The 24,472-nt window shown below is 52.0% G+C and overlaps 1 protein-coding gene across 1 annotated transcript; it reads left to right on the top strand.

Annotated features, from left to right (window-relative positions):
- The first annotated feature begins 1,258 nt into the window (after positions 1-1,258).
- On the top strand, positions 1,259-24,472 carry SLC2A7 (solute carrier family 2 member 7). The gene is made up of 12 exons (XM_030805409.1): positions 1,259-1,309; positions 2,537-2,635; positions 4,543-4,703; positions 8,285-8,409; positions 9,222-9,374; positions 12,429-12,554; positions 12,803-12,990; positions 14,035-14,145; positions 17,405-17,506; positions 20,382-20,457; positions 22,877-23,004; positions 24,251-24,472. The coding sequence occupies exons 1-12, from the start codon at positions 1,259-1,261 to the stop codon at positions 24,470-24,472; spliced, it is 1,542 nt and encodes a 513-aa protein (XP_030661269.1).

Genomic DNA, 24,472 nt, shown 5'->3' with positions numbered 1-24,472 from the left:
TTTCCCCCAAATGGACAATTAGTCCCAATGCGCGAGAGGAGGCATATATGAAGAACCTAGGAACACACAGAAGGAAACAGCAAACACTGGGGTCTACTTCCAGCTGGAGGGTGGGAGGAGGGAGAGGAGCAGTAAAGACAACTATTGGGAACTGGGCTTAATATCTGGGTGATGAAATAATCTGTACAACAAACCCCCGTGGCATGAGTTTACCTATGTAACAAACCTTCACATATACCCTGAACCTAAAATAAAAGTTTAAAAAAAAAAAAAAAGCCAGGCACGGTGGCTCATGCCTGTAAGCCCAGCACTCTGGGAGGCCAAGGCAGGCGGATCACTGGAGGTCAGGAGTTCTAGACCAGCCTGGCCAACATGGTGAAACCTCATCTCTTCTAAAAATACAAAAAAAAAAAAGGCCGGGCGCGGTGGCTCACGCCTGTAATCCCAGCACTTTGGGAGGCCGAGGGAGGCGGATCATGAAGTCAGGAGATCGAGGCCATCCTGGCTAACACGGTGAAACCCCATCTGTACTAAAAATACAAAAAAAAAATTAGCTGGGCGTGGTGGCAGGCACCTGTGGTCCCAGCTACTCGGGAGGCTGAGACAGGAGAATAGTGTGAACCTGGGAGGCAGAGCTTGCAGTGAGCTGAGATTGCGCCACTGCACTCCAGCCTGGGTGACAAAGCGAGACTCCGTCTCAAAAAAAAAAAAAAAAAGCTGGTGTGGTGGCACGTGCCTGTAATCCTGGCTGCTCAGGAGGCTGAGGCAGGAGAATAGCTTGAGCCCAGGAAGCGGAGGCTGCAGTGAGCCAAGATTGTGCCACTGCACTCCAGCCTGGGCAACAAAGGAAGACCCTGTCTTAAAAAAAAAAAAAAGGCATACATGGAAAAATGACACAGAAGAAGCATCCTAGATCCAGGTCACAGCCTCACTGGGTCTCTGAAAGTCCTCATGTCTACGGACCAATGTCAGGCAACGTTTTTTCTCTCTCCTTGGTGCAACTACGGAGCTTTCAGTTTGGGGCTTGGTGGGTGCAAAGATGAAATTCATGCTGTGTATGATTTGTGCACTGGCAACGTGTGTCTTATCAACATTTCCAAGGAGAATTTGCTCCTGGGGAAAGTCAGCAGGGTCCAGAGAGCAAAAGGATCATAAAGCCAGGTAGGCCCAGGGGAGAAATAGCCGGTCTTTAGGTGGCTGGCACAGAGCAGGTGTCACTTGGGAGGTAGAGCACACCTGTTCTCCCACCTGATCAAGGATGGAGAACAAAGAGGCGGGAACCCCTCCACCCATTCCATCCAGGGAGGGGGTAAGTGCCAAGACTAGGAACCTGTCACTGTCCCTCTCTCACCAGCTGTGCAGACCTGTGGAGGGAGGTGAAGGCCCTGGAATGCTTTTAGCAAGGAGCGGGTAGCGTGCTTCCCTTTCCTTCAGGATAATCAGGCCTGGGACAGCCATGTGGAGAAGCAGCTATGCTCAAACCTCGTGGCTCAGACATGGGCCAGGGTGGCTGAGTGAATGCTGGGAGAGCGGATGGTGCTGGAGATGCCTCTCTCCTTTCCACCCCTGCTCCCCTCCGCTTCCCCTACCCTTAAAGATCGAGGGGAGATGGCCTCTGAAGAATGCCCGAATCCTGCCCTTCTCTGTCTGGTTGTTCCTGGGTGTGCAGAGCTACAGGCTATGGGCAGCCAGGCAGCTAAGTGTGAGGGCTGGGGTGAGGACATGTGGCACAGGAGTGGGGTGTGGAGGGGGCAGTGGGGAGGGGGCGTGCACCAGGGCCTTGGCTCTAGGACATGGTCAGAGACCCTGCCCACCTGCTCCTCAGACTTTGGCCCTCAGGCCAGTTCCCCTCCAAGCTGCCCTGGGTGTTGTGGCAACCAAGGAAAGCCTGGCTCTGAGCACAGGGCACTGCCGGGGTTTTCCTAAGGGCCTGTTCTAGAGGCAGAGGCAAGCAGTGAGTCCCTCTGTCTGGGACGCTCTTCCCCCCGATGCTCACACGGCTGCTCCCTCTCATCCATTCTGGTCCCGGCTCAAAGGGCACCTGCTCAGAGAGGCCTTCCCTGCCCTGCCCGCCCTACTGAACACAGTGGCTCATTCCCCGCAGGCTGCTACCCCACCCATCATCCTGTTTTATTGTCCTCACAGGATTTTAGCTATTTGGAATTATCATCTTTGTCTTTCTTGGACGGGGTGGGCTCCCCTCACTAGAAAGTGAGCTTCCTAAAGGCAGTGCTTTGCTGGGCCTTTTTCCTAAAGCATCCCCTGCTTCACACTTGGCCTCCAGGGCCTAGCACAGGGCCAGGCACGTAGGAGATGCTCAGATACATCCTCAAGGAGGGAATGAATGCGTGCAGAGACCTCATGCCTCTCAGCCCCAAAAAGCCCCAGCCCTGTGCCACCTCCTCTTTTCTGGGGCACAGCCTGGGCTCCCCCATCCCCCACTTCCAGCCCAGGCTGGAGGGTGGCGGAGGCCCAGCCGCCCCACTTCCCGAGGTCCAAGCCCGCAGCGTCCCGACCTTGGACTTGTCTCCTACAGCGGCTCCAGCCCACGCTGTTGCTGGCGACACTGAGCGCGGCCTTTGGCTCAGCCTTCCAGTATGGCTACAACCTCTCTGTGGGCAACACGCCGCACAAGGTGGGCACAAGGTGGGCCAGGCAGCAGCTGACCGGGGTCGTGGGTGGAAGGTAGCCGCCATCTTCCTCCGTGGAGGCTTGCCATCTTGCCTCTAGGAGGCGCTGTCTTGCCTTTGGGAGCAGCCATCTTGCCCTAGTACTCTGGATGCCCACCCCTGGAGACCAGGGCATGGCAGGAGGTGTTTCCCCCTGGAGTGTCGTCCTTTCCAGGCACATTGGGATGCTGGGGGACCTGGATTCCCGGCCCAGTCTTTCTGGGCCTCATGTCCCACCGCTGTCATCTTGGGTAGGCCCCTTGTTGATTGGAAAGAGAATGGGGTCAAAGATTGAACTCTGTGGCATTTAGGGATTGGGGCAAAGGGGAAAAAAGGAAAAAGAGAAGGGGCCCTTGCAGGTGTGGAAGAACCTGAGGGCAGAGTGTCCCCAAAGCCTAGTAAAGGATGAGAGTCAAGGAGGGAGGGACAGCCTGTGCTGATGAGCTCAGATGAGGACTGAGAACTGACCACAGGCTTGACCTTGGTATATGTATATGCTTATGCTTGTATACATATATTAGCATGTCTACATACACTGTATTACATTTGTGTGTGTATTACGTATATGTACATATATTAGTGTACTTACAATTATTACCATGGATGGAACCTCTGAGTCAAGAAATGTACCATCACTTAATCACATTTAATGCTAACACATTCTTTATAAGGTACATCTTATTTCCATAACTGATGAGGAAATTAAGGTTTCTGGAGGTTCTATAACTTGCCTGAAGTCACACAATTAGTAAAAATATTTCCTGGGCTGGGAGCAGTGGCTCACGCCTGCAATCCCAGCACTTTGGGAGGCCGAGGTGGGTGGATCACCTGATCACCTGAAATCAGGAGTTCAAGACCAGCCTGACCAACATGGTGAAACCTCATCTCTACTAAAAATACAAAAATTAGCCGGGCATGGTGGAGGGTGTCTGTAATTCCAGCTACTAGGGAGGCTGAGACAGGAGAATCACTTGAACCCCGGAGGCAGAGGTTGCAGTGAGCCAAGATCACGCCACTGCACTCCAGCCTGGGTGACAGAGCGAGACTCCATCTCAAAAAAAAAAAAAAAAAAAAAAAAAAAAAAAGAAGAAGAAGATTTCCTATAGTGCCTCTGGCAGAGTAAGTCTCTCAAAAGTAAATTTAAAAATTCTTTTTCTTTTCTTTTCTCTCTCTTTTTTAATAGAGACAGGATCTCCCTGTGTTGGCCAGATTGGTCTTGAACTCTTGGCCTCAAGCAATCCTCCCGCCTCGGCCTCCCAAAGTGCTAGGATTACAGGTGTGAGCCACCATTCCCAGCCAAAAGTAAATTTTTTTTTTTTTGAGACAGAATCTCGCTCTGTTGCCCAGGCTGGAGTGCAGTGCTGCAATCTCGGCTCACTGCAAGCTCCGCCTCCCAGTTTCACGCCGTTCTCCTGCCTCAGCCTCCTAGTAGCTGGGACTACAGGTGCCCGCCACTGCACCCGGCCAATTTTTTGTATCTTTAGTAGAAACAGGGTTTCACCGTGTTAGCCAGGGTGGTCTCGATCTCCTGACTTCATGATCTGCCCGCCTCGGCCTCCCAAAGTGCTGGGATTACAGGCGTGAGCCACCGCGTCCGGCCAAAAGTAAATTTTTTTGCACCTGGCCAAAAGTAAATTTTTTAACAGTGAATTTATAACAATCTTTTTGTTCAGCCTAGTTTCTCATTTCAACCCATCATACAGTAGATTTTTTGATTCTCAGGTAATAGTAGGGAATCAGTGGGTTTAACTGTGTCTTATAGGTGTTAGCAGAAAAACCTCTCTGTAGGATGACAAGTGGCCACTGAGAACACTTTCTCATTTCTCATGAATTGCCCAATATTCTTAGCTGTGGATGGGGCAATGTTTTCCAGGTCTTCAAGTCATTTTACAATGAAACCTACTTTGAGCGACACGCAACATTCATGGACGGGAAGCTCATGCTGCTTCTGTGGTCTTGCACCGTCTCCATGTTTCCTCTGGGCGGCTTGTTGGGGTCATTGCTCGTGGGCCTGCTGGTTGATAGCTGTGGCAGGTAAACAGAAGGTGCACTGCTCCCACTTAAAATTCACGCTAGTAAGCCACACTGTCTCTGGGCATTTGTGCACTTGGTGGGGAGATGTGTGACCCTGAAAATCAAGAGATCTCAAGTCTAGTCTCCACTTGGCCACAGTCATCATGACCTTAAACCAGTCCCTAAATGTCTCTGGGATTTCTTTCCTAGGCAGTTGCCTGGGAAGAGCATTCCCTTCCGTCACCTGCCACAGAGGTGGTGCAGCCTTTGAGATCAAGGTTCTTGACGGTACTTAGCTTAGTGCCTTGTAAGCACTTCCAGTGGGTGTTCAGTAAATGCTTGTTTATTGGGTTTCATTCCGGGGTCAGGTGACCATGGCTCCAAGTTCTAAGAGCTGCAGCCTCTTCCCGCGTGTCCTTCTCAAGTTTGTTACTGAGGCTGGGGTCAGGCTGAGTCACGCTGCCGGCCACTGTCTCATAGATACGAGATTGTTTGGAAATGAAGACTGGGCAGGTCTTTGAACTTTGCTTGGCTTACACAGATTCACTAATCATTCTTCCTAAGCTCAGGTGCTCCAAAGATGTGACTCCACAGATAAGGAAAGACGCACAGGCCAAGGTTCCCAGGAGGGCAAAGCGTGAGCCTGGGCTCAGGGTGAGGCCTGGTGGCGTTCCCTTAGGTCAGCCCACTCATTCGGATTCACGGTCACACTTGGGCGTGGTGTGCCAGCTTAGGCAGCTTGCAGGAGTGACTGGAAGGCCCTCTAGTGAAAAGTCACTCAAAAAGCTGAGCAATTCCATTTTCGGGCATAGAAAAAGATAGTGCTGATTGAAAATTAATTATCTATTAATTAATGCAAGATTCATAGGCCCTCTTCTTGCATATACTTGATCGACAATTTGCCATACGTTATGCGCTGGAATGAAGAAACTATTCACTCTAACGTAATTATACCATAATTCAAGCTTTTTTTGGTCATCCAGACTGTGATGTTCTCAGCTAGACTGAGAGTGATTGGACCGTTCTGGAAGCCCAGTCTTGGCCTCCACTTCCTTGTCTGAACTCATTTTCCAGATGAAGAGCCTGAGTCCAGGAATGTGGTGGTGCCAGCCTTGCCCAGTGGGGTCCTGACAGCCCCAGCCTCCCCTCCTTGTCATCCGGAAGGGCTGGGAGGCCAGAGAAGGGTGGGAACGTGTCGGGGCTGCTTAGTCTTTTTGGGCCTCCTGGCTGGCTTACCCTCCCACATCAGGGTCTGGGCTCTGGTGGCTGCTCCTGAAGGCTGTGGCAGCCCCAGGGAGAGAAAAGTGGCCTGAGAACCCCGGCCTGCTTGTCTGTGGACGGCCTGGTCAGTCCTCAGTGTTGCCGACCTGGGATATTTTCATAGAGTCCTCACCGCCCACTCCCTGCTCTTGGCACCAGAACCCTGCCTTCCTGGCTTACTCACTCAGCGCACTCACTCAGGGTCCCAGCGGTCCTCAAAGATGTGTGCAAAGTGTGAGACAATCACAAAGGTAGTCCTGGGGCTGCTGACAGCTTCATCACCCCCAGACCTGTAGGGGTGTGAGGAGGGAGCACCTCCATCTGGAGGTAGAGAGAGAAGAAATAAAAAATGAATACCAGGCTGGGCACGGGGGCTTGCGCCAGTAATCCCAGCACTTTGGGAGGCTAAGGTGAGAGAATCACTTGAGGCTAAGAGTTTGAGACCAGCCAGGCCAACATGGTGAAACTCTGTCTCTACTAAAAATACAAAAATTAGCTGGGCATGGTGGCGCATGCCTGTAATCCCAGCTACTTGGGTGGCTAAGGCAAGAGAATTGCTTGAACCCGGGAGGCGGAGTGTATTATTCCATTTTCATGCTGCTGATAAACATATACCCGAGACTGGGCAATTTACAAAAGAAAGAGGTTTAATGGACTCACAGTTCCACGTGGCTGGGAAGGCCTCACAATCATGGCAGAAGGCAAAGCAGGGGCAAGTTACATCTTCCATGAATGGCAGTAGGCAAAGAGAGAGCTTGTGCAGAAACACTCTTCCTTATAAAACCATCAGACCTGGTGAGACTTATTCACTATCACGAGAACAGCACCAGAAAGACCTGCCACCAGGTCCCTCCCCACAACACGTGGGAATTTAAGATGAGATTTGGGTGAGGACACAGCCAAACCATATCACGGAGGTTTCAGTGAGCCGAGATCCCACCATTGCACCCTAGCCTGGGTGACAGAGCAAGACTCCATCTCAAAAAAAAAAAAAAAAGAGTATCAGGATGCACCAGCCAGCAACCCCACAGCTCAGGAACTCTCTGCCCTCTTTCTGGTCCACTGCCATTCTTCTCCTGTGCAAAACCCAAGCCAAAGGCAAGGGCGTGGGGGGCGCACAGGAACCACTGCTGCAAGTTGGCATAGGACCTAGAGCACAGAGTCAAGCAGATGAGTGGATCACGAAGGCAGCAGGACGCACCCGGCGTAGTGCTCTTTTTCAGGCACTCCCTCTCCTTCGCAGGCTTGTGGTTTTTCAGCCTTGGAAGGGATCTTAGAAATCATGTAGTCCCATTCTGCACCCCACTCATTGTAGGAATTCCCTGTTCAATGTTCCTGACAGTCATCGTGTCTAGTCTAGAAACCACCAGCGACAGCTTGAATACCACCAGTGATGGGAAGCTCTCTACCTCCTGGGGCAGCCCATTCTTTGCTCCTGCCCTCCCCTTTTCAGGCAGCTCCTATCGTTAGAATGCTCCCCTCCCCAACTTCTACCCCCACTGACCCCAAGTCTTCCTTCCTGGGACGTCTGCCCATTTGCCCCTTCTTCCCATCTGTCTTAATCAGCTCAGGCTGCTATAGCCACAGACTTAAACAACAGACATTTATCTTCTCACAGTTCTGCAGGATAGAAATTCAAGATCGAGGTACCAGCAGATCTGTTTCCTGGTGAGGGCCTTCTTCCTGGCTTGCAGACAGCTTTCTTCTGGCTGTGTTTTTTTTCTTTTTCTTTTTCTTTTTTTTTTTTTTCTGAGATGGAGTCTTGCTCTGTGGCTGTGGGTGGAGTGCAGTGGCACGATCTCGGCTCACTGCAACCTCTGCCTCCCGGATTCAAGTGATTCTTCTGCTTCAGCCTCCCGAGTAGGTGAGATTATAGGCATGTGCCACCATGCCTGGCTGACTTTTGTTTTTTTATTAGAGATGGGGTTTCACCATGTTGGCCAGGCTAGTCTCGAACTCCAGACCTCAAGTGATCCACCTGCCTCAGCCTCCCAAAGTGCTGGGTTTATAGGCTTGATCCACCACGCCCGGCCTGGCTGTGTCATCACAGGGCAGAAAAAGAGAGTGGTTTCTTGTATGTCTCTTCCTATCCCATCGTGAGGGTCTCACATGACCTATTCACCTCCCAGAGGTCCCTCCTCCTAATCCCATCACACTGGGGTTAAGGCCTTCAACATAGGAATTTGGGGGACACCATTCAGTCCACAGCCCCCCTGCTTCAGCTCTTTGTCAGGCACATTCCCCGCGCCTCTGTAATGACTGCCTGCAGAATAGGAGCTGGTGTTGGGAGGGCTTCCATGGCCTCCACGCACCCCTGCCCTCTGGGCTCACTGTCTTTGCAGAAAGGGGACCCTGCTGATCAACAACATCTTTGCCATCATCCCCGCCATCCTGATGGGAGTCAGCAAAGTGGCCAAGGCTTTTGAGCTGATCATCTTTTCCCGAGTGGTGCTGGGAGTCTGTGCAGGTACCTGGGGCCCAGGCTCCGGCTCAGCCTTGGGGGAAGGGTCTCTTTGGCAGAGGAGGTGTCTGGCTGGCTCTATCTGCCTCTTTTCATTTCAAGACATCCTCCCATCTGCATCCCCAGGCCCTTGCAAGCCTCATGCTTGTTTTTTCTTAATTAATTAATTAATTAATTAATTATTTTTTAGAGACAGAGCCTCACTGTGTTGCCCAGGCTGATCTCAAACTCCTGGGCTCGAGTGATCCTCCTGCCTCGGCCTCCCAAAGTCCTGGGATTACAGGTATGAGCCACTGTACCTGGCCAAGCCTCATGCTTACTAGCCCCTTCCCTTTATTTAAGGATCTTTAGAAACACACTTTCACCTTGAAGTACAAATAACCAATAAGGTTTTACAAGGTATCTTCCAAGGAAGATAGATAATTTAAACTCAGTAGTTTCTTAACTACGGTAATTTATTCTATTAATAAAAGTTAGACAAGTAATCTGTGCTTTAGAAAAATCAGAAAATAGACCAAAGCAAAAGTTTTATCGTTAAGTCCCAGGGACACACGGAGGCCGTAACAAGCGGCCCAGCCCGGCGGCTAGAAAGGAAAAGGTCTCCTCATCACATCCTGGTGATTCCCCCGTGGGGGCTGAGGATTCTGGAGGGATTTTGGCATAAGTCCAAACTAAACAGTCAAGGTTGGCCCAGCTCCATCTCCACGGAGGGGCTGACAGCATGGAGAAGCCCCGGGATTAGGAAACGGAATTGAATTGCATCTCAGGTTCCTGCATTTGCGGTTTGCCTGCCCTGATTTCTGATGTGCCCAAACCAGGCATCTCCTACAGCGCCCTTCCCATGTACCTGGGAGAACTGGCCCCCAAGAACCTGAGAGGCATGGTGGGAACAATGACCGAGGTTTTCGTCATCGTTGGAGTCTTCCTAGCACAGATCTTCAGCCTCCAGGCCATCTTGGGCAACCCGGCAGGTAACCGGCAGCCGCAGAGGTCACGCTAGGTCCAGTCTCTCGTTCGGCTGTGCCAGGTGTTACTGACGGATCGAGTCAGATGAGGCCTGAGAGGTGACTTTAGGGTCGGGTGTTGGGCAGTGTGGTGGGCAACGGGATGGGTGACGTGGTCGGGGCTGTTTTGGTGAGTGACGGGGACAAATTGTGCTTGGGAATGGGAATCAGGGGCTCGGAGGCAGGTAGGGGTTTTGCTATAAAGGGAAGGAGAGAAGTTGGGGAAGCGAGGTCAAGAGAAGAGGTTTCTTTCAAGCCGTGAAAAATGTCAGCGTAATTTGGCTGCCATAGGAATGGCCCAGTACAGAAGGAAGTTGATGCGGGGCAAGCAGGTTCGCAGCCACCATCTCTGTCACTGGGTTGCTGTTTTCTTCTGGCGGCCTCTATCTTCCCAGTGAATTAGGAGGCAAGGCCGTTGCCTGAGAGCAAGTGGGGGTCTCGGTGGAGATTTAGGAGAGAGGAGTGTGGCCCTCTAAAGGTCCGCTGAAAAATCACTGACATGAAGCGTATTGATTAATAGAAAAGGCATGCAAACGTATTTAACCAGATTCGCGGCGCCTTCAGAGTGAAGAGCCAGAGATAGAGGGGAAATCGTCCATTTTAGTCCAGGCTCAAAGAATATGGACAGCCGAGTAGAAATAGAATTGGACAAAAAGGGTCTGATCCGATGTAAATGGACTGAGTGGGGAGACCCTGTGAGGCCTGTCTGTGTAGGTTCTTCTTGGCCTCTGTGCAGCCTTCCTTCCTTCTGGGTGTGGGGCAGGACCCTCTGCAGAATGGGGGCCTCTTATGACCTACAGCCAATGGCATTGGTCAGAGATTTTCCTTCCGGCCATTTTTGTTTGTTTGTTTGTATTGTTTTGTTTTATTTGGGGGGGGGTTGTTGTTGTTGTTTTGAGACAAAGTCTCACTCTATCACCCAGGCTAGAGTGCAGTGGTGTGATCTCAGCTCACTGCAACTTCTGCTTCCTGGGTTCAAGCAATTCTCCTGCCTCAGCCTCCTGAGTAGCTGAGATTACAAGCATGTGCCACCACGCCCAGCTAATTTTGTATTTTTAGTAAAGATAGGATTTCTCCATGTTGGCCAGGATGGTCTCGAACTCCTGACCTCAGGTGATCCACCCGTATGGCCAGTTTTTACCTAGAATATTTTTAGGTTTTATGGAACTGGTTTTGGGGAAAGGGGATCCGGTTTGTATGACCTGCCCAGGAGTCCTAACTAGAGATGCTAGTTTCTAGGGTTAGCCTCGGGGGGAATGGGACTGAGACAGGGGGACAGGAGAAGGTCAGAGAAAAACTTTTGCTTCTGAGGGCGCTGCTGAGGCCTTCATTTTGGGGTATTGTTTTTAGAGCCCCAACAGGAGAAAGTGTGAGACACTCATGGAGGGTGGAGGGAAAGAGGATAAGAGGATGGACCACCAGGTGGGCCTGAATGAATGTGGCCAGCAGTAAAAGCCCACGAACCCAGTGGGGTTTCTCCTTCTTCCTTTCTCTTTCTCTCTTTCTTTCTTTCTCTCTTTTTCTCTTTCCCTTCTTTCCTTTTCCTTCCTTCCTTCCTCTCTCTTCTTTCCTTCCTTCCTTCCTTCCTTTCTTCCTTCCTTCCTCCTCCCTCCCTCTCTTCCCCCTCCCCCCTCCCTCCTTCCTTCCTTCCTTCCTTCCTTCCTTCCTTCCTGGTCTCACTCTGTCACCCAGGCTGGAGTGCAGTGGTGCAATCATAGCTCACTGCAGCCTTGACTTCCCAGGCTCAAGCGATCCTCCCGCCTCAGCTTCCCAAGTTGCTGGGACTACAGGCATGCACCACCATGCCCAGCTCTCTTTTTCTATTTTTGTTGTAGAGACAAGGGTCTCACTATGTTGTCCAGGCTGATCTCTAACTCCTGGGCTCAAGCAATCCTCCTGCCTCCGCCTCCCAAAATGAAGGGATTACAGGCATGAGCCACTGTGCCCAGCCAGGGTTTTTTGTAGACATTTCTGAATGACCCAAATTCTGCACATATTCCTTAATGGGTGGATTTGTCTTTGTGGTCCCCACAGTACCCTGAAGAGGTTCAGAGACTCAGAACCTGGTGGGTGCTCCATGAAAGATCATTAACAGTCATGATTCCTAAACTCCCAGAGCGACTGAATATTAAACTGTCAATTAGAGAGACATCAGCTTGGGAAGCCACCGTGCATGACGCTTAGCACCTGTGCCTCATTCAGCCCTCGCCGCTTCTTGCCTGAGGCTCAGAGACGTTAAAGAACTTGTCAGCTGGGTGCAGTGGCTCATGCCCAGCATTTTGGGAGGCCAAGGCAGGAGGATCATTTGAGCCCAAGAGTTCACGACCAGCCTGGGCAACATAGCAAGACCCTGTCTCTACTAAAAATTAAAAAAAAAAAAATGAGCCAGGTGCGGTAATGCACGCTTGTAGTTCCAGCCACTCAGGAGGCTGTGGTGGGAGGATCGCATGAGCCTGGGAGATTGAGGCTGCAGTGGGCTATGATTGCACCATTGTACTTCAGCTTGGCTGACAGAGCTAGACTCTGTCTCAAAAAAAAAAAGAACTTGTCCACTTCCCACCATACCAGCAGGGGTGCGAGGTGGATGGAAACCCCATTCTCTTAGCGGAATCTCAGTTCCCCTCCTTAGGCCAAGCCATCCAGAAGGAGCTCACTCAGACCCAGCGCAGGGTCTAGTCCCTGCCCTCCACGGCCCTAATGAGGCAGAGATTATCCCCTTTCCCGCTATAAAAGTAGGAACAAGACTGAGCTCATTTTCTCCGGGGTTCAAGCATTTAAATCATTGCCTGTTCTTTAGAGAAACGGTGTTCTTCCTGCAGAATAATTAATGACACGTAAATTTTTATAACTATAATGATTTCCTCCGTTTTGAATGTGGAACCCATTTGTAGGAGGACCCTGGTAAGAATGAAGTCCCCACAGTCCTTGGTTCACACATAGGAGCGTGACCTTCTAAGCACAGTGGTGGGTGGGCCAGGGGGTGCCTAGGCCCCGGGATCCTGAGTCCTTGGCTCCTTGCAGGCTGGCCGGTGCTTCTGGCACTCACAGGGGTGCCTGCCCTGCTGCAGCTGCTGACCCTGCCCTTCTTCCCCGAAAGCCCCCGCTACTCCCTGATTCAGAAAGGAGATGAAGCCACAGCGCGACAAGGTATGAAGTCGCCGGCCACTCTCCCAGGCCCTGCCCACCCCAGGGACCAGGCAGAGCCACGGTCAGGGCCAGAGTCAGGGTTGCCATAGGTCAGGGGTGAGAGCTGGGAGCTGAACGGGGTGGGGGGGTGGCAATTGGGGCACGGCCAAGGTCAGGTCAGGGAATGGTGAGCTCAGGGCCAGCATGGGGGCGTGGGGCCTGGCCTGCAGGGAGACGGCCCTCTGAGGGGGTGGTTCTGCTCTCTGCAGCTCTGAGGAGGCTGAGAGGCCACACGGACATGGAGGCCGAGCTGGAGGACATGCGTGCGGAGGCCCAGGCCGAGCACGCCGAGGGCCACCTGTCCGTGCTGCACCTCTGCGCCCTGCGGTCCCTGCGCTGGCAGCTCCTCTCCATCATCGTGCTCATGGCCGGCCAGCAGCTGTCGGGCATCAATGCGGTATGTGGGACGGTGGCCAGGCGGGGAGAAAGACGAAGCAGACCCAGGCTTCATGGATAGCAACACACAGTTCCACCCACAGAGGCCTGGCCTGGCAGTGGGGCCAGGATCAGCCCAGGCAGAGCCAGATGTCAGGAAGAAACCTCAGTCCTCTCTGCCTCCCTGCTCTGCCTCTCCCCACATGCCAGCTTCATTTTTCTCTGTTTCCCGGTCCCCAGAAGGAATGCTGCTGCCAATAGTCCTTTCCCCTCTATACAAGAGACCAGCTAGAGTGAGATGAGCTGAGGTCTCCTAGGTCCAAGCTCAGGTCACCAGGCCAGGGTTGGTAGGTCCAGCCTGGGTCAGGAGCCCACCTTGGGCCCACTTGGCTGTGATGTTTGTGGCATCGCTTTCTGCGACCATGGCTCTTTGGCTGTAACTGTATCTAACCATGGTGTGAGGGAAGGGTGGGGATCTGACAGAAGCTAAAACACTGGAGATTGGGTGGGTGACCCGGTTGCTCCAGTGGCGTGTCAGGAAGAGGTGGCCTTGGCCTCAGGGATTCATGGATGTTTAACCAGTGATCGTGGGAGGGTGGATGGCCCAGGTGGGAGCCACCAGATGTGGAATAGCACACGTGGCTTTTCGAAGGGCTGTTTGTGCCAATGTCCTTGGCACAGGGCCAGAAGACAGACTCAACCTGCAGTTGGCTTGGCCCAGAGTGAGAGGTAAGAAGTAATTCTTTGGGATCTGAGCTCTTAGAGTAGCTGAATGATGGAGGGAAAAGTGCTCTTGGAGGTCGTATGGTCCGACTCCCATTTTATAGACACCAAACCTGAGGCTCAGAGAGGGAGGAGCCGAGCCCCTGGATTCCAGGGCAGCGCCGGCCTCCACCCTGGTGTCCCGACTCCAGGTCAGGCCTCTTTTTCCTACCACCTGCTACCCCCTTCCTGTCCCAGGGTCCCCAACCCAGGCTTGCAGAACTGTATATGGCTTGAGTTGAGAAAATTAAGCGAGTGTCCTGGGTCTTCAGGCCTCTCCTGACAGCCCTGTGTTTTTGTTTAGATCAACTACTATGCGGACACCATCTACGCATCTGCGGGCGTGGAGGCCGCTCACTCCCAATACGTAACAGTGGGCTCTGGCGTCGTCAACATAGTGATGACCATCACCTCGGTGAGTGAGCAGGAGGCGTCTTTCCTGCTGGAGGGTCTCTGGCCAGGTGCCCCCAGGCAGACAGGAGCCCCACAGAGTGAACTGAGTGCTGGTGGCCCTGGTCCTGGGGTCATTTAAGGGACATGGACTTTAGGATGCACGCATACTAACTACCTGCATGACTTTGACCAGAAAACTCAAAATTCCTTCAGATCCGGGCGCAGCAGCTCACACTTGTAATCCTAGCACTTTGGAAGGCCACGGCTAGCGGATCACTTGAGGGCAGGGAGTTTGAGACCAGCCTGGCCAACATGGTGAAACCCAGTCTCTACTAAAAATACAAAAAAATTAGCCAGGTGCGGTGGCGCACACTTGTAATCCCAGCACTTTGGGAGACTGAGGCGGCTGGATCACTTGAGGTCAGGAGTTCGAGACCAGCCTGGCCAACGTGGTGAAACCCTATCTCTATTAAAAAATACAAAAATTAGCCGGGCGTGGTGGTGGGCACCTGTAATGTCAGCTACTTGGGAGGCTGAGGCAGGAGAATCACTTGAACTCGGGAGGTGGAGATTGCACTGAGCCGAGATGGCACCACTGCACTCCAGCCTGGGCAACAAGAGCGAGACTCTGTCTCAAAAACAACAACAACAACAACAACAAACCTTCAGATCCAGTTTCTTCCTTTTGTAAAAATCATTATGGTGACTGCAATACATGGTATTCAAATGCAGGTACCACTTTTTGTTGGTGCAGTATCATGATTTCAGAGTTTACTATTTAAAATCTGAGCTACTTACGCTTTGATATATATGTTGTATGAAAAAGGGCCAGATGATCACGGCATTCCTTTCCTGAGACCATTTTCAAGTTATCTTCTGATTATTTTGATTCCTATTTCTTGAGTTGCCAGTGATGGTAAACATTTTCAAGAAAGTTATCTATTATTTGTATTTTCCCCAGAGCTAGTTTAGGTTCTAGTCAACTCTCAGAAGATTTAGAAGGGCAGGGAGGGAGAAGTTAAGGAAAACAGTGGGAGAGGCTGACAGGAAAATTAAGGGAAGAGGACGGAGGTCCCCAGGTTGAAGTCTCAGCCCCTTCCTCCTGCTGGATTTCCGTGGTCCCATCCCCAGTTTTCCTCTGGGGCAGGATCCATCTTTTATCCTCAGAGTCCTCCTCCTTGGGGATAAATGACCATAACTAGGATCTGCTTCCTCATCATCCTACCTGCAGCAACCCAAGCCAGAAAAATACCCTTTCCCTCTCCCTGGAGGAACAGCATCTGGGAACCAGGCATAGAGCAGGAAATTGACAGTATTTCCCTGATTTTTGGGGTGCATTTTGCTCCCATCTGGCCCTCCTGAATGGCAGTGATAGTCTGTCTGTTGGGATGTTGGGAGGACATGAGTCAGCTAACATGAGTCAAGGGGATGTAGAGGGCCGGCTCTGGTCAGCCATTAGGGATGGAGTAGAATTGAAATGGTATTAGAAGTAGAAAAGGAGCTGAGTGCGGTGGCTCACGCCTGTAATCCCTGTACTTTGGGAGGTTGAGGCGGGCGGATCACCTGAGGTCAGGAGTTCGACACCAGCCTGGCCAACATGGTGAAACCCCATCTGTACTGAAAATACAAAAATTAGCCAGGCGTGATAGCACATGCCTGTAATCCCAGCTACTCGGGAGACTGAGGCAGGAGAATTGCTTGTACCCAGGAGGCAGAGGTTGCAGTGAGCCAGGGTTGTGCCACAGCACTCCAGCCTGGGTGACAGAGTGAGACTCCACCAAAAAAAAAAAGAAGTAGAAAGGGAAGGAAGAAGTCGAAAGAATGCTGGTCACAGGGAGTGTGGCCTGGGCTTGGATGTTGGAGAAGGAGCTGGCTGAGTGGAGGGGCCAGTCCATCAGGTGGAAAAGTGGGGAGATGAGGGGCCCTCCATGATGTGAGCCCAGATTCCAGATGGTCTCAATGTCGAGTGGAGCCCCAGAGAATAGGAGGGGGCTATTTTTATTCTTATTCTTTTTATTTATTTATCTTTTTAAACGTAGAGACAGGGTCTCACTATGTTGACCCGGCTGGTTTCGAACTCCTGAGCTCAAGCAATCCTCCTGTCTTGGCCTCCCAAAGTGCTGAGATTACAGATGTGAGCCACTGTGCCCAGTCCAGGGGCTATTTTTAAATGTAGGTTTTATTCTTATTCAGGTATGGTGAGGCCAACAGATCAGGAGGTGGCTACTGCTGGAAAGACAGTTTGTTCCTCACAGATCCCATGAGGAGGGTGCAGTCCACGCCATGCAGGGCCTGCGGGGAAGCCCCGGGGTTGGTCAGGAAGCAGAGGCATGAAGGGGAAGTGTGAGGATGAACCTTTACCGTGGTTCCCACAGAAAGGAACGGGCGAGGCAGAGTGAGCAGGTTTAGGAGTAGCTGGTGTGAATAATTTCCTCAGGCTCAGGGCCACAGGGGCTGTCCCAGCTGTCTGGCCCCTGGCCCCCAGGGTGTTAGGACAGGTGATGCTGGCCTTGAGTGTGAAAGCTCAGCAAAGGAGGACCTGGGGTGTGGGCCTGCATTGTTGGTTTGCAGATGAAAGAAGCACTCACTCCCAGACAGCAGTCTGTTTGCTATCAGTGGGGTGGGAAGGGCAGTCCCTCCAGGGCCATCAAGGTCCCAAGATGTCAAAGCATCAAACACAGAAACTAGAAAATGTGGTTATTTCAGTGGGTAGCAGGGGTGCAGGGAGCCAAGATCCAGGAGGTCTGGAAATGACCAGAACAAGGAAGGGTGGTGGTGAAGATCATGAATATCTGACCCATGTCAAATCAGCAGCCTGCATCCCACATGCAAGCAACAGGGGTAAGAAAGGGGCACCTAAAAGGTGGGGCATGGTGGCTCACGCCTGTAATCCCTCCCTCCTCCTTTGGGAGGCCGAGGCAGGAGGATCACTTGAGGTCAGGAGTTCAAGACCAGCCTGGCCAACATGGTGAAACCTCGTCTCTACGAGAAATACAAAAATTAGCCGGGCGTGGTGGCAGGTGCCTGTAATCCCAGCTACTTGGGAGGCTGAAGTAGGAGAATCACTTGAACCTGGGAGGCAGAGGTTGCAGTGAGCCGAGATCGTGCCACTGCACTCCAGCCTGGGCAGCAAGAGCAAAACTCCGTTTAAAAAAAAAGAAAGAAAAAAAAAAGAAAGAAAGGGGCACCTAAGAGGGGCCCACAAAAGGAAGTGGAGGTTCAGCCCAAGAATCGTGGGCGCCAGGCCAAGGCGGCTCCTCACCGCCCCCCTTCCCCTCCAGGCTGTCCTGGTGGAGCGGCTGGGACGGCGGCACCTCCTGCTGGCCGGCTACGGCATCTGCGGCTCTGCCTGCCTGGTGCTGACGGCGGTGCTCCTATTCCAGGTCTGACCTCATTTCCTGCCCCCTGGGTGGGGAGTCATGGTGAGGGTGGGAGGTCCCCTGACTGAACTGGGCTCGCTGCACCAAGTGGTTGGTTCTGAGTCCCACTGATGGCATGCATCCTGCCTGGAAAAGTACTTTGCAATGCCCCGTCCTGAAGTGAACGTCACAGATGGCTTCATTTACCTACACCTGCACATGCAAATAAGTAACCGGATAGATGATCCAGCTGTCATGGGAAAGAGAAACAAGGACAGTTTGCAATAACATATGTGCTTCAATGCGTAAATGCAAGGATGCCACTGCATTAGAAAACATCTACGGGCAGTGAACAGATGTGGATTAAGGAAAGACCAGAAGTCATCCCATTCAAGAGGTAGAAGGAGGCTGAGCACAGTGGCTCACTCCTGCAATGCTAGCACTTTAGGAGGCCAAGGCAAGAAGATGTATTGAACCCTAGGAAGCTCAAGGCTAGTCTGAGCAACGTGGTGAGAGCTTCCATCTCTAGAACCGGCAATGCTAGCACTTTGGGAGGCCAAGGCAGGAGGATGCATGGAGCCCTAGAAGCTCAAGACTAGTCTGAGCAACGTGGTGAGACCCCCCCATCTCTAGAAAAAATACAAAATGTTATTTGGGTGTGGTAGTGTGCACCTGTCATCCCAGCTACTCAGGGAGCTGAGGTGGGAGGATCACCTGAGCCTGGGAGGTCAAGGCTGCAGTGAGCCATGATCGCACCATTGTCCTCCAGCCTGGGAGACAGTGAGACCCTGTCCCAAAAAAACAAAACTGGGAATCATATTTCAGTAAGACTAAAACACAGTAGACCACCCCAACAAGAAGTACATCATTTTAACTTGCAGTGTTCTCAGCCTGTATATATTATCCACGTTCTACGGAAGTGATGAAAATACATGGTGTGGCATGATATATAATCTCTAAAAAGCAACCAGCATTCTGTGTCTCTGAGGCAGCCTCTCTGCTGTTGTTGCTTGTGCAGGCACCTCAGCATCATCCTGAACCCTTTCAAATGGAAAATATATCAGCAATGCAACTGCACATGAGTACTAGAATGTGTGAGGAGCTCATTCTGTCATTTAGAGCCAAGATCTTTGCTCTTTTCCTTCTTTTCCAAGCTGCCCTCTCTGCAATGACTTGTCCTTAACCACCAGGGAGTGCAGAGAGCTTCATGCAGGAAAGAGCTGGGGGATTCAGGGAATCACCAGGACGCCGGGGCCTGCAAGGAAAGCAAGGCCTGGCGAGGAACAGTGTTAGTGACGCTCATAAGTCAATTTAATTAAAGTTTCCCTTGGAAAGAACTTTCTTCTCTAATTTTAAAAACAATATGTTCTCAGCCAGACACAGTGGCTCACACCTGTAATCCCAGCTCTTTGGGAGGCCAAAGAGGGTGGATCACCTGAGGTCAGGAGTTCTAGAGCAGCCTGGCCACGTGGTGTAACCCCGTCTCTACTGAAAATACAAAAATTAGTCGGGTGTGGTGGATGCCTGTAATCCCAGTTACTCGGGAGGCTGAAGCAGGAGAATCACTTGAACCCGGGAGGCAGAGGTTGCAGTGAGCCAAGATCGCAGCACTGCTCCAGCCTAGGTGACAGAGCAAGATTCTGTCTAAAAAAAAAAAAAAATCAATATAAGTTCTTAGTAGAAGCTTTAGGGATTCTAGGAAGTGAAAAGAGGTGAGCACGACTGAGCGCCACCTGCAGAGAGACCACTGTGAGTGACACTTCTGAAACCTAGGGGCATCCCCGGTGGCTCTTTCACTCCTTCTGTCCAACCACGGGCTCTGCCTGAAAATGCACCAGCAGCTGCTCGCTTCACACCGGGTCCAGGGCGGCCCCACCAACCCAGCCAGCCTCGCTTTTGCTTGAAGTGTTGAATGGCCCCCAACCCACCTGCCTTCTCTTTCTGTTGAAAATGAATCAGATCTTGTTGCTTCTCTGCTTGGAAGCTCCCAGTGCCTCCTCTCCCGCCTCGCCATCCAGCTCTGCTGCCACCTTGTCCCTTGAGGCCGTCTCATAAGTGTGACTACAGGGTTCCCTGGGAAGTTCAGCTGGGGGTGCCCGGTTAGTTTGGCTGAAGTCTGTTGACCTGGTTTCGCATTGGCTGTTCTCCTGGCAGTTGGGAGCAGAGATGATGGTCTGCCAGCTCCACTGGTCCGGGGATCCTAGGAGTCTCCAGAGAATGGTAGAGAAAGTCTGGACCTCAGCTCACTCATGTTGACTGGGTGACTTCAGCCGTTGCTTGATCCCTGAGGGACTAAGGTTCCTCATAGTCTGTGTTCAGGGCCCTCTGTGCTCTGGTTCCGCGATTGTGGGATTGAAACAATCATATAGGCCGGGCGTAGTGGCACACGCCTCTAGTCCCAGCTACAGCAGGGGGAGGCAGGAGAATCTTGAACCCGGGAGGCAGAGGCTGCAGTGAGCCAAGACTGTGCCACTGCACTTCAGCCTGGGCGACAGAGCGAGACTCTGTCTCAAAAAAAAAAAAAAAAAAAAAAAAAAAGAAAAGAAATAATCATAGAGTCACTCAGAGGGCAGAGGAGTATCACAAAGATTAGATGAGTTAATATTTGTGATTTGTAAAGTGCAGAGAATAGCACCTGGCAGGAAAATAACTCAAATGTAGATGTCCCTCATTCTCCACGACGCTCATCAGGTGAGGCTGGAGGGAGCGCTGTGGGAGGCTAGAAGGCCTGGTTCTCACTGGCCTTCCTGTCTTGCCCACAGAGCCCTTGAGGTCCATGTAGGTGCCCAGACATCTAGGTGTGGCTCCTCCCTGGGGCAGGAAGGTGGGACCGGCAGGTGGACCCCTCCACATGTGGGGCTCCTGGCCTCAGCCCAGACAGCCCTGCCTCTCCCCACAGAACAGGGTCCCCGAGCTGTCCTACCTCGGCATCATCTGTGTCTTTGCCTACATCGCGGGACATTCCATTGGGCCCAGTGAGTACCTGCACGCCTCCCTCGCCCCGGCCATCCTGGTCCATTCCTGAGCCTGACACACAGTCGGTGCCCGACACATATTTGCTGAGTGAATGGTCCCCGTGCCCATGCGGATCTCACCCGTTCTTAGTTCTCAGCCTTGATGGCGCTCCAGGCCATGTTCATTCATTCAACCAGCCTCAGCCAGGCCAGTGCCGCACTGATCATCTGTGGCTCCCAGGAGGGCCCAGACTCAGGTCTGGCACCCAACAAGGAGATGAGCTTTTGCAGAGAGGGAGCTTGTGCCAGTCAGACTCCCCTGGGGCACCTTGGTTTATATCCATACCCTTCAGACACTCACTTTAGCCTGCAAGCCCACAGCACACCCAAGGCTCAACTGCCTTCTGCCCCCGCTGACCGCCAGCTACAGTCCCTTATTACACTGTCCCCAATGTCCTGTTGCCAGTGGCTTCGGGCCTCCACCTGGGCCCACCTGTTGGGCAGCCTGTGAGACTCCAGACTCCTTCCCCGGTGTGTCCTGAGAATTGAACCTCCTTCTCCCTGCCTGGGGAAAGACACCGTTGACTGTGAAGATTCTAATTAACGTTCCCTGAAGAATGTTCATTTTGAAAGCACTGTCCATAAATCAAAATGAAGGTATTAATTCATTCAACACCCATTGGCGGAATACCTGTTTACACTGTGCTGTGTCAGGCACATGAATGAGACCACATAGTTGTATTTAAGGGTATTTAAGAAGTGGGATTTAGGCCTGGCATGGTGGCTCATGCCTCTCATCCCAACATTTTGAGAGGTGGAGGCAGGCTGTTCACTTAAGGTCAGAAGTTTGAGACCAGCCTGGCCAACAAGGTGAAACTCCGTTTCTACTAAAAATGCAAAAATTAGCCAGGTGTGTTGGTGGGCACCTGTAGTCCCAGCTACTCAGGAGGCTGAGGCAGGAGAATCACTTGAACCCAGAGGTTGCAGTGAGCTGAGATCCACCACTGCACTCCAGGCTGGGCAAGAGAGCAAGACTCTGTCTAAAAAAAAAGGTGGGGGTGGGGGGAGATTTAGAGCAGGACGCCTTCCCAGTGTACCTCAAACCTGGAGGCAGCAGAACCTCGAAGGAAAAGTGCTAGTGTGTGTAGGAGACCTGGCCAGGTTCCAAACCATTCTGCCCCCACTGCCTATGTGTCACCTGGAGTAAGCCATGGTGCTTCTCCAAGAACAGTGGTGATCAGGTGTGCTGGGAGATGCGAGGTCAGAGCATGGGCTGATCTGACATTCAACTTAGACCTAAGGACTGTTGGCTGCTGTTGTTGTGGTGGACAGGAGGGAGGCAGGACAGATGACATCCCTTGCCAGCGTCCACTTTGAGGGCAGGGCCCTGGAGAAGGGGCCCGGGCCCCCCAAGTCACTGGGCTGCAGGAGTTTGCACTTGACATCCCAGCTTCATTCAGGGGCTTTGAATTCTTCTCCATGTCCATCCAGGGAGATCGGGCCTTTCCTTTTTTTCCTTCTTTTTTTTTTTTTTTTTTTGGAGTTGGAGTCTCACTCTGTTGCCCAGGCTGGAGCACAACCTCCATCTCCCGGGTTCACAGATTATCCTGCTTCAGCCTCCTGAGTTGCTGGGACTACAGGCACACGCCACCACGCTGGACTAATTTTCATATTTTTAGTAGAGATGGGGTTTCATCATGTTGGCCAGGCTGGTCTCGAACTCCTGACCTCCAGTGATCCATGAGACTGGACCTTTTCAATGAGGCCATTTCACCACCTAAGTAGGGGATGGGAAGCTTGGAGGAGGAGGGACAGAATCTTTTTCTTTGTGTAAAGCTACAGATATGTATATATGCAGGACCTAAACAGACACACAGTATTAAAATTTCATGGGAGTGGCGATTAGGGAACAAAAATGGCTTCAGACATTTTAGACAAGGCTTCTTAAGGAGGCGATAATGAAAAACAGTTGTCCAAGAAAAGGTGTAGCCCTCAGGCGCTGCCATACCCAGATCCGCCATAGGAGGGCGGCACTTCCCAAGCGCGGGCGGTCTCAAGTCAGAGTGACGCCAGCGCAAAGGAACCTCTTTCAGAAAGCTCTGCTGCCTGTGAGCCGGAACCCACTCACTCCCGCTGCTCCCACGAAGCTTCCCATCCATTTACTTTCTGCAAACCTTCATGGAGCGTCATTGGCCTCGAAGAAGCAGCAATGGAAATTCAATTCCAGGCTCTCCAACCAGACTTTGCAAAGTGGATCTTTACAGCTCCTGCCCTGATCACACCCTGGTTTTGTGGGTAAAGGCAGGGTTCCTTTCCAGTCCCCAATCCCAGCTGGTGCTCTTGAGGGTCCTAGGTCTGAGGCTAGAGTGGGCCGCGTCCCGCCAGCCCTGGGGGATCCCTGGGTCCTTCTCCGCCCCACCCATCCTGCTCTGCCCTCCAGGTCCTGTCCCGTCGGTGGTGAGGACCGAGATCTTCCTGCAGTCCTCCCGACGGGCAGCTTTCATGGTGGACGGGGCAGTGCACTGGCTCACCAACTTCATCGTAGGCTTCCTGTTCCCATCCATCCAGGTGAGCGAGGGCCCCTTCCCCAACCCGCTCCACCGGGCCTACAGGGAGTAAGCTGTATTCCCCTTCCGCTAAGCACATCTATGAATCCAGCAAGGTGGGGACAGGCTCTCAGACACATCCAAGGGCCCACAAACACACGTGGCCCCACTGCCTCCAAACCCTTGAAGACACCGGTTTCCCAGTTACTGAAGGATGCTCCCTTACTGACATTGTAAAGGGCTATTGCTTACAGGCTCTGGTCCGCCCAGCTCAAAGGTGGCAGAAAGCAAACAAAGCCAGAGCCAGGGTGCAGATCCCCCATCCTTCCTTCCTCTGTTTGGAAGATAAGATGGGCCACGAACTCTGCACTCTCAGCACCTTCAGGGCGCAGAGGCCATAAACCCCTATTATCAAAAGGTTAAGCAGTCTTTTTTTTTTTTTTTAGACAGGGCCTCACTCTGTCACCCAGGCTGGAATGCAGTGGTGCAACCACAGCTCATAGCAGCCTTGACCTCCCAGGCTTAAGTGATCCTCCCACCTCAGCCTCTCAAGTCGCTGGGACCACAGGCATGGGCCACCACACATGGCTATTTTCTTATTTAATTTTTTATTTTAGGGATGGGGTCTTGCTATATTGCCCAGGCTGGCCTCAAACTTCCAAAGTGCTGAGATTATAGGTGTGAGCCACAGCATCCGACCAGATTCTTTTCGATAATAGGGTGAGGGGGAACCCAATTTTCTAGCTTTTTGTGTTTTTTCTGCAAACAATCTTTAGTGATCACAATTTTCTAGCTATATCACTCCTCCAGGAGTGAAACAAAACTGGCCACAAAGCAACTCCTTTATGGACTCACAAAGGCCTCGACCAGCATGGGTTATTTGTTGTTTGTTTTGGGGTTTTTGTTTCTGTTTTTGTTTTTGTTTTTTTGAGACAGAGTCATGCTCTGTTGCCCAGGCTGGAGTGCAGTAGCACGATCTTGGCTCACTGCAACCTCTACTTCCTGGGTTCAAGCGATTCTCCTGCCTCAGCCTCCCGAGTAGCTGGGATTACAGGTGTATACCACCATGCCCAGCTAATTTTTGTATTTTTAATAGAGACAGGGTTTCATCGTGTTGGCCAGGTTGGTCTCAAACTCCTGACCTCAGGTGATCCACCTGCCTCGGCCTCCCAAAGTGCTGGGATTACAGGCGTGAGCCAACGTGCTCAGCTGGATCAGCACTGTTGTCTTTCTCTGCCCCCTCCTGTCTTTCTCGTCTCCTGGTCTAGGAGGCCATCGGTGCCTACAGTTTCATCATCTTTGCCGGAATCTGCCTCCTCACTGCGATTTACATCTACGTGGTTATTCCGGAGACCAAGGGCAAAACATTTGTGGAGATAAACCGCATTTTTGCCAAGAGAAACAGGGTGAAGCTTCCAGAGGAGAAGAAAGAAGAAACCGTTGATGCTGGGCCTCTCACACCCTCTCCTGCCAAGGAAACTTCCTTTTAG

The sequence above is a fragment of the Nomascus leucogenys genome, chromosome 24 (assembly GCF_006542625.1).
Source record: "Nomascus leucogenys isolate Asia chromosome 24, Asia_NLE_v1, whole genome shotgun sequence".
NCBI lineage: Eukaryota > Metazoa > Chordata > Mammalia > Primates > Hylobatidae > Nomascus > Nomascus leucogenys.
This window is presented reverse-complemented; position numbering and strand designations above follow the sequence as displayed.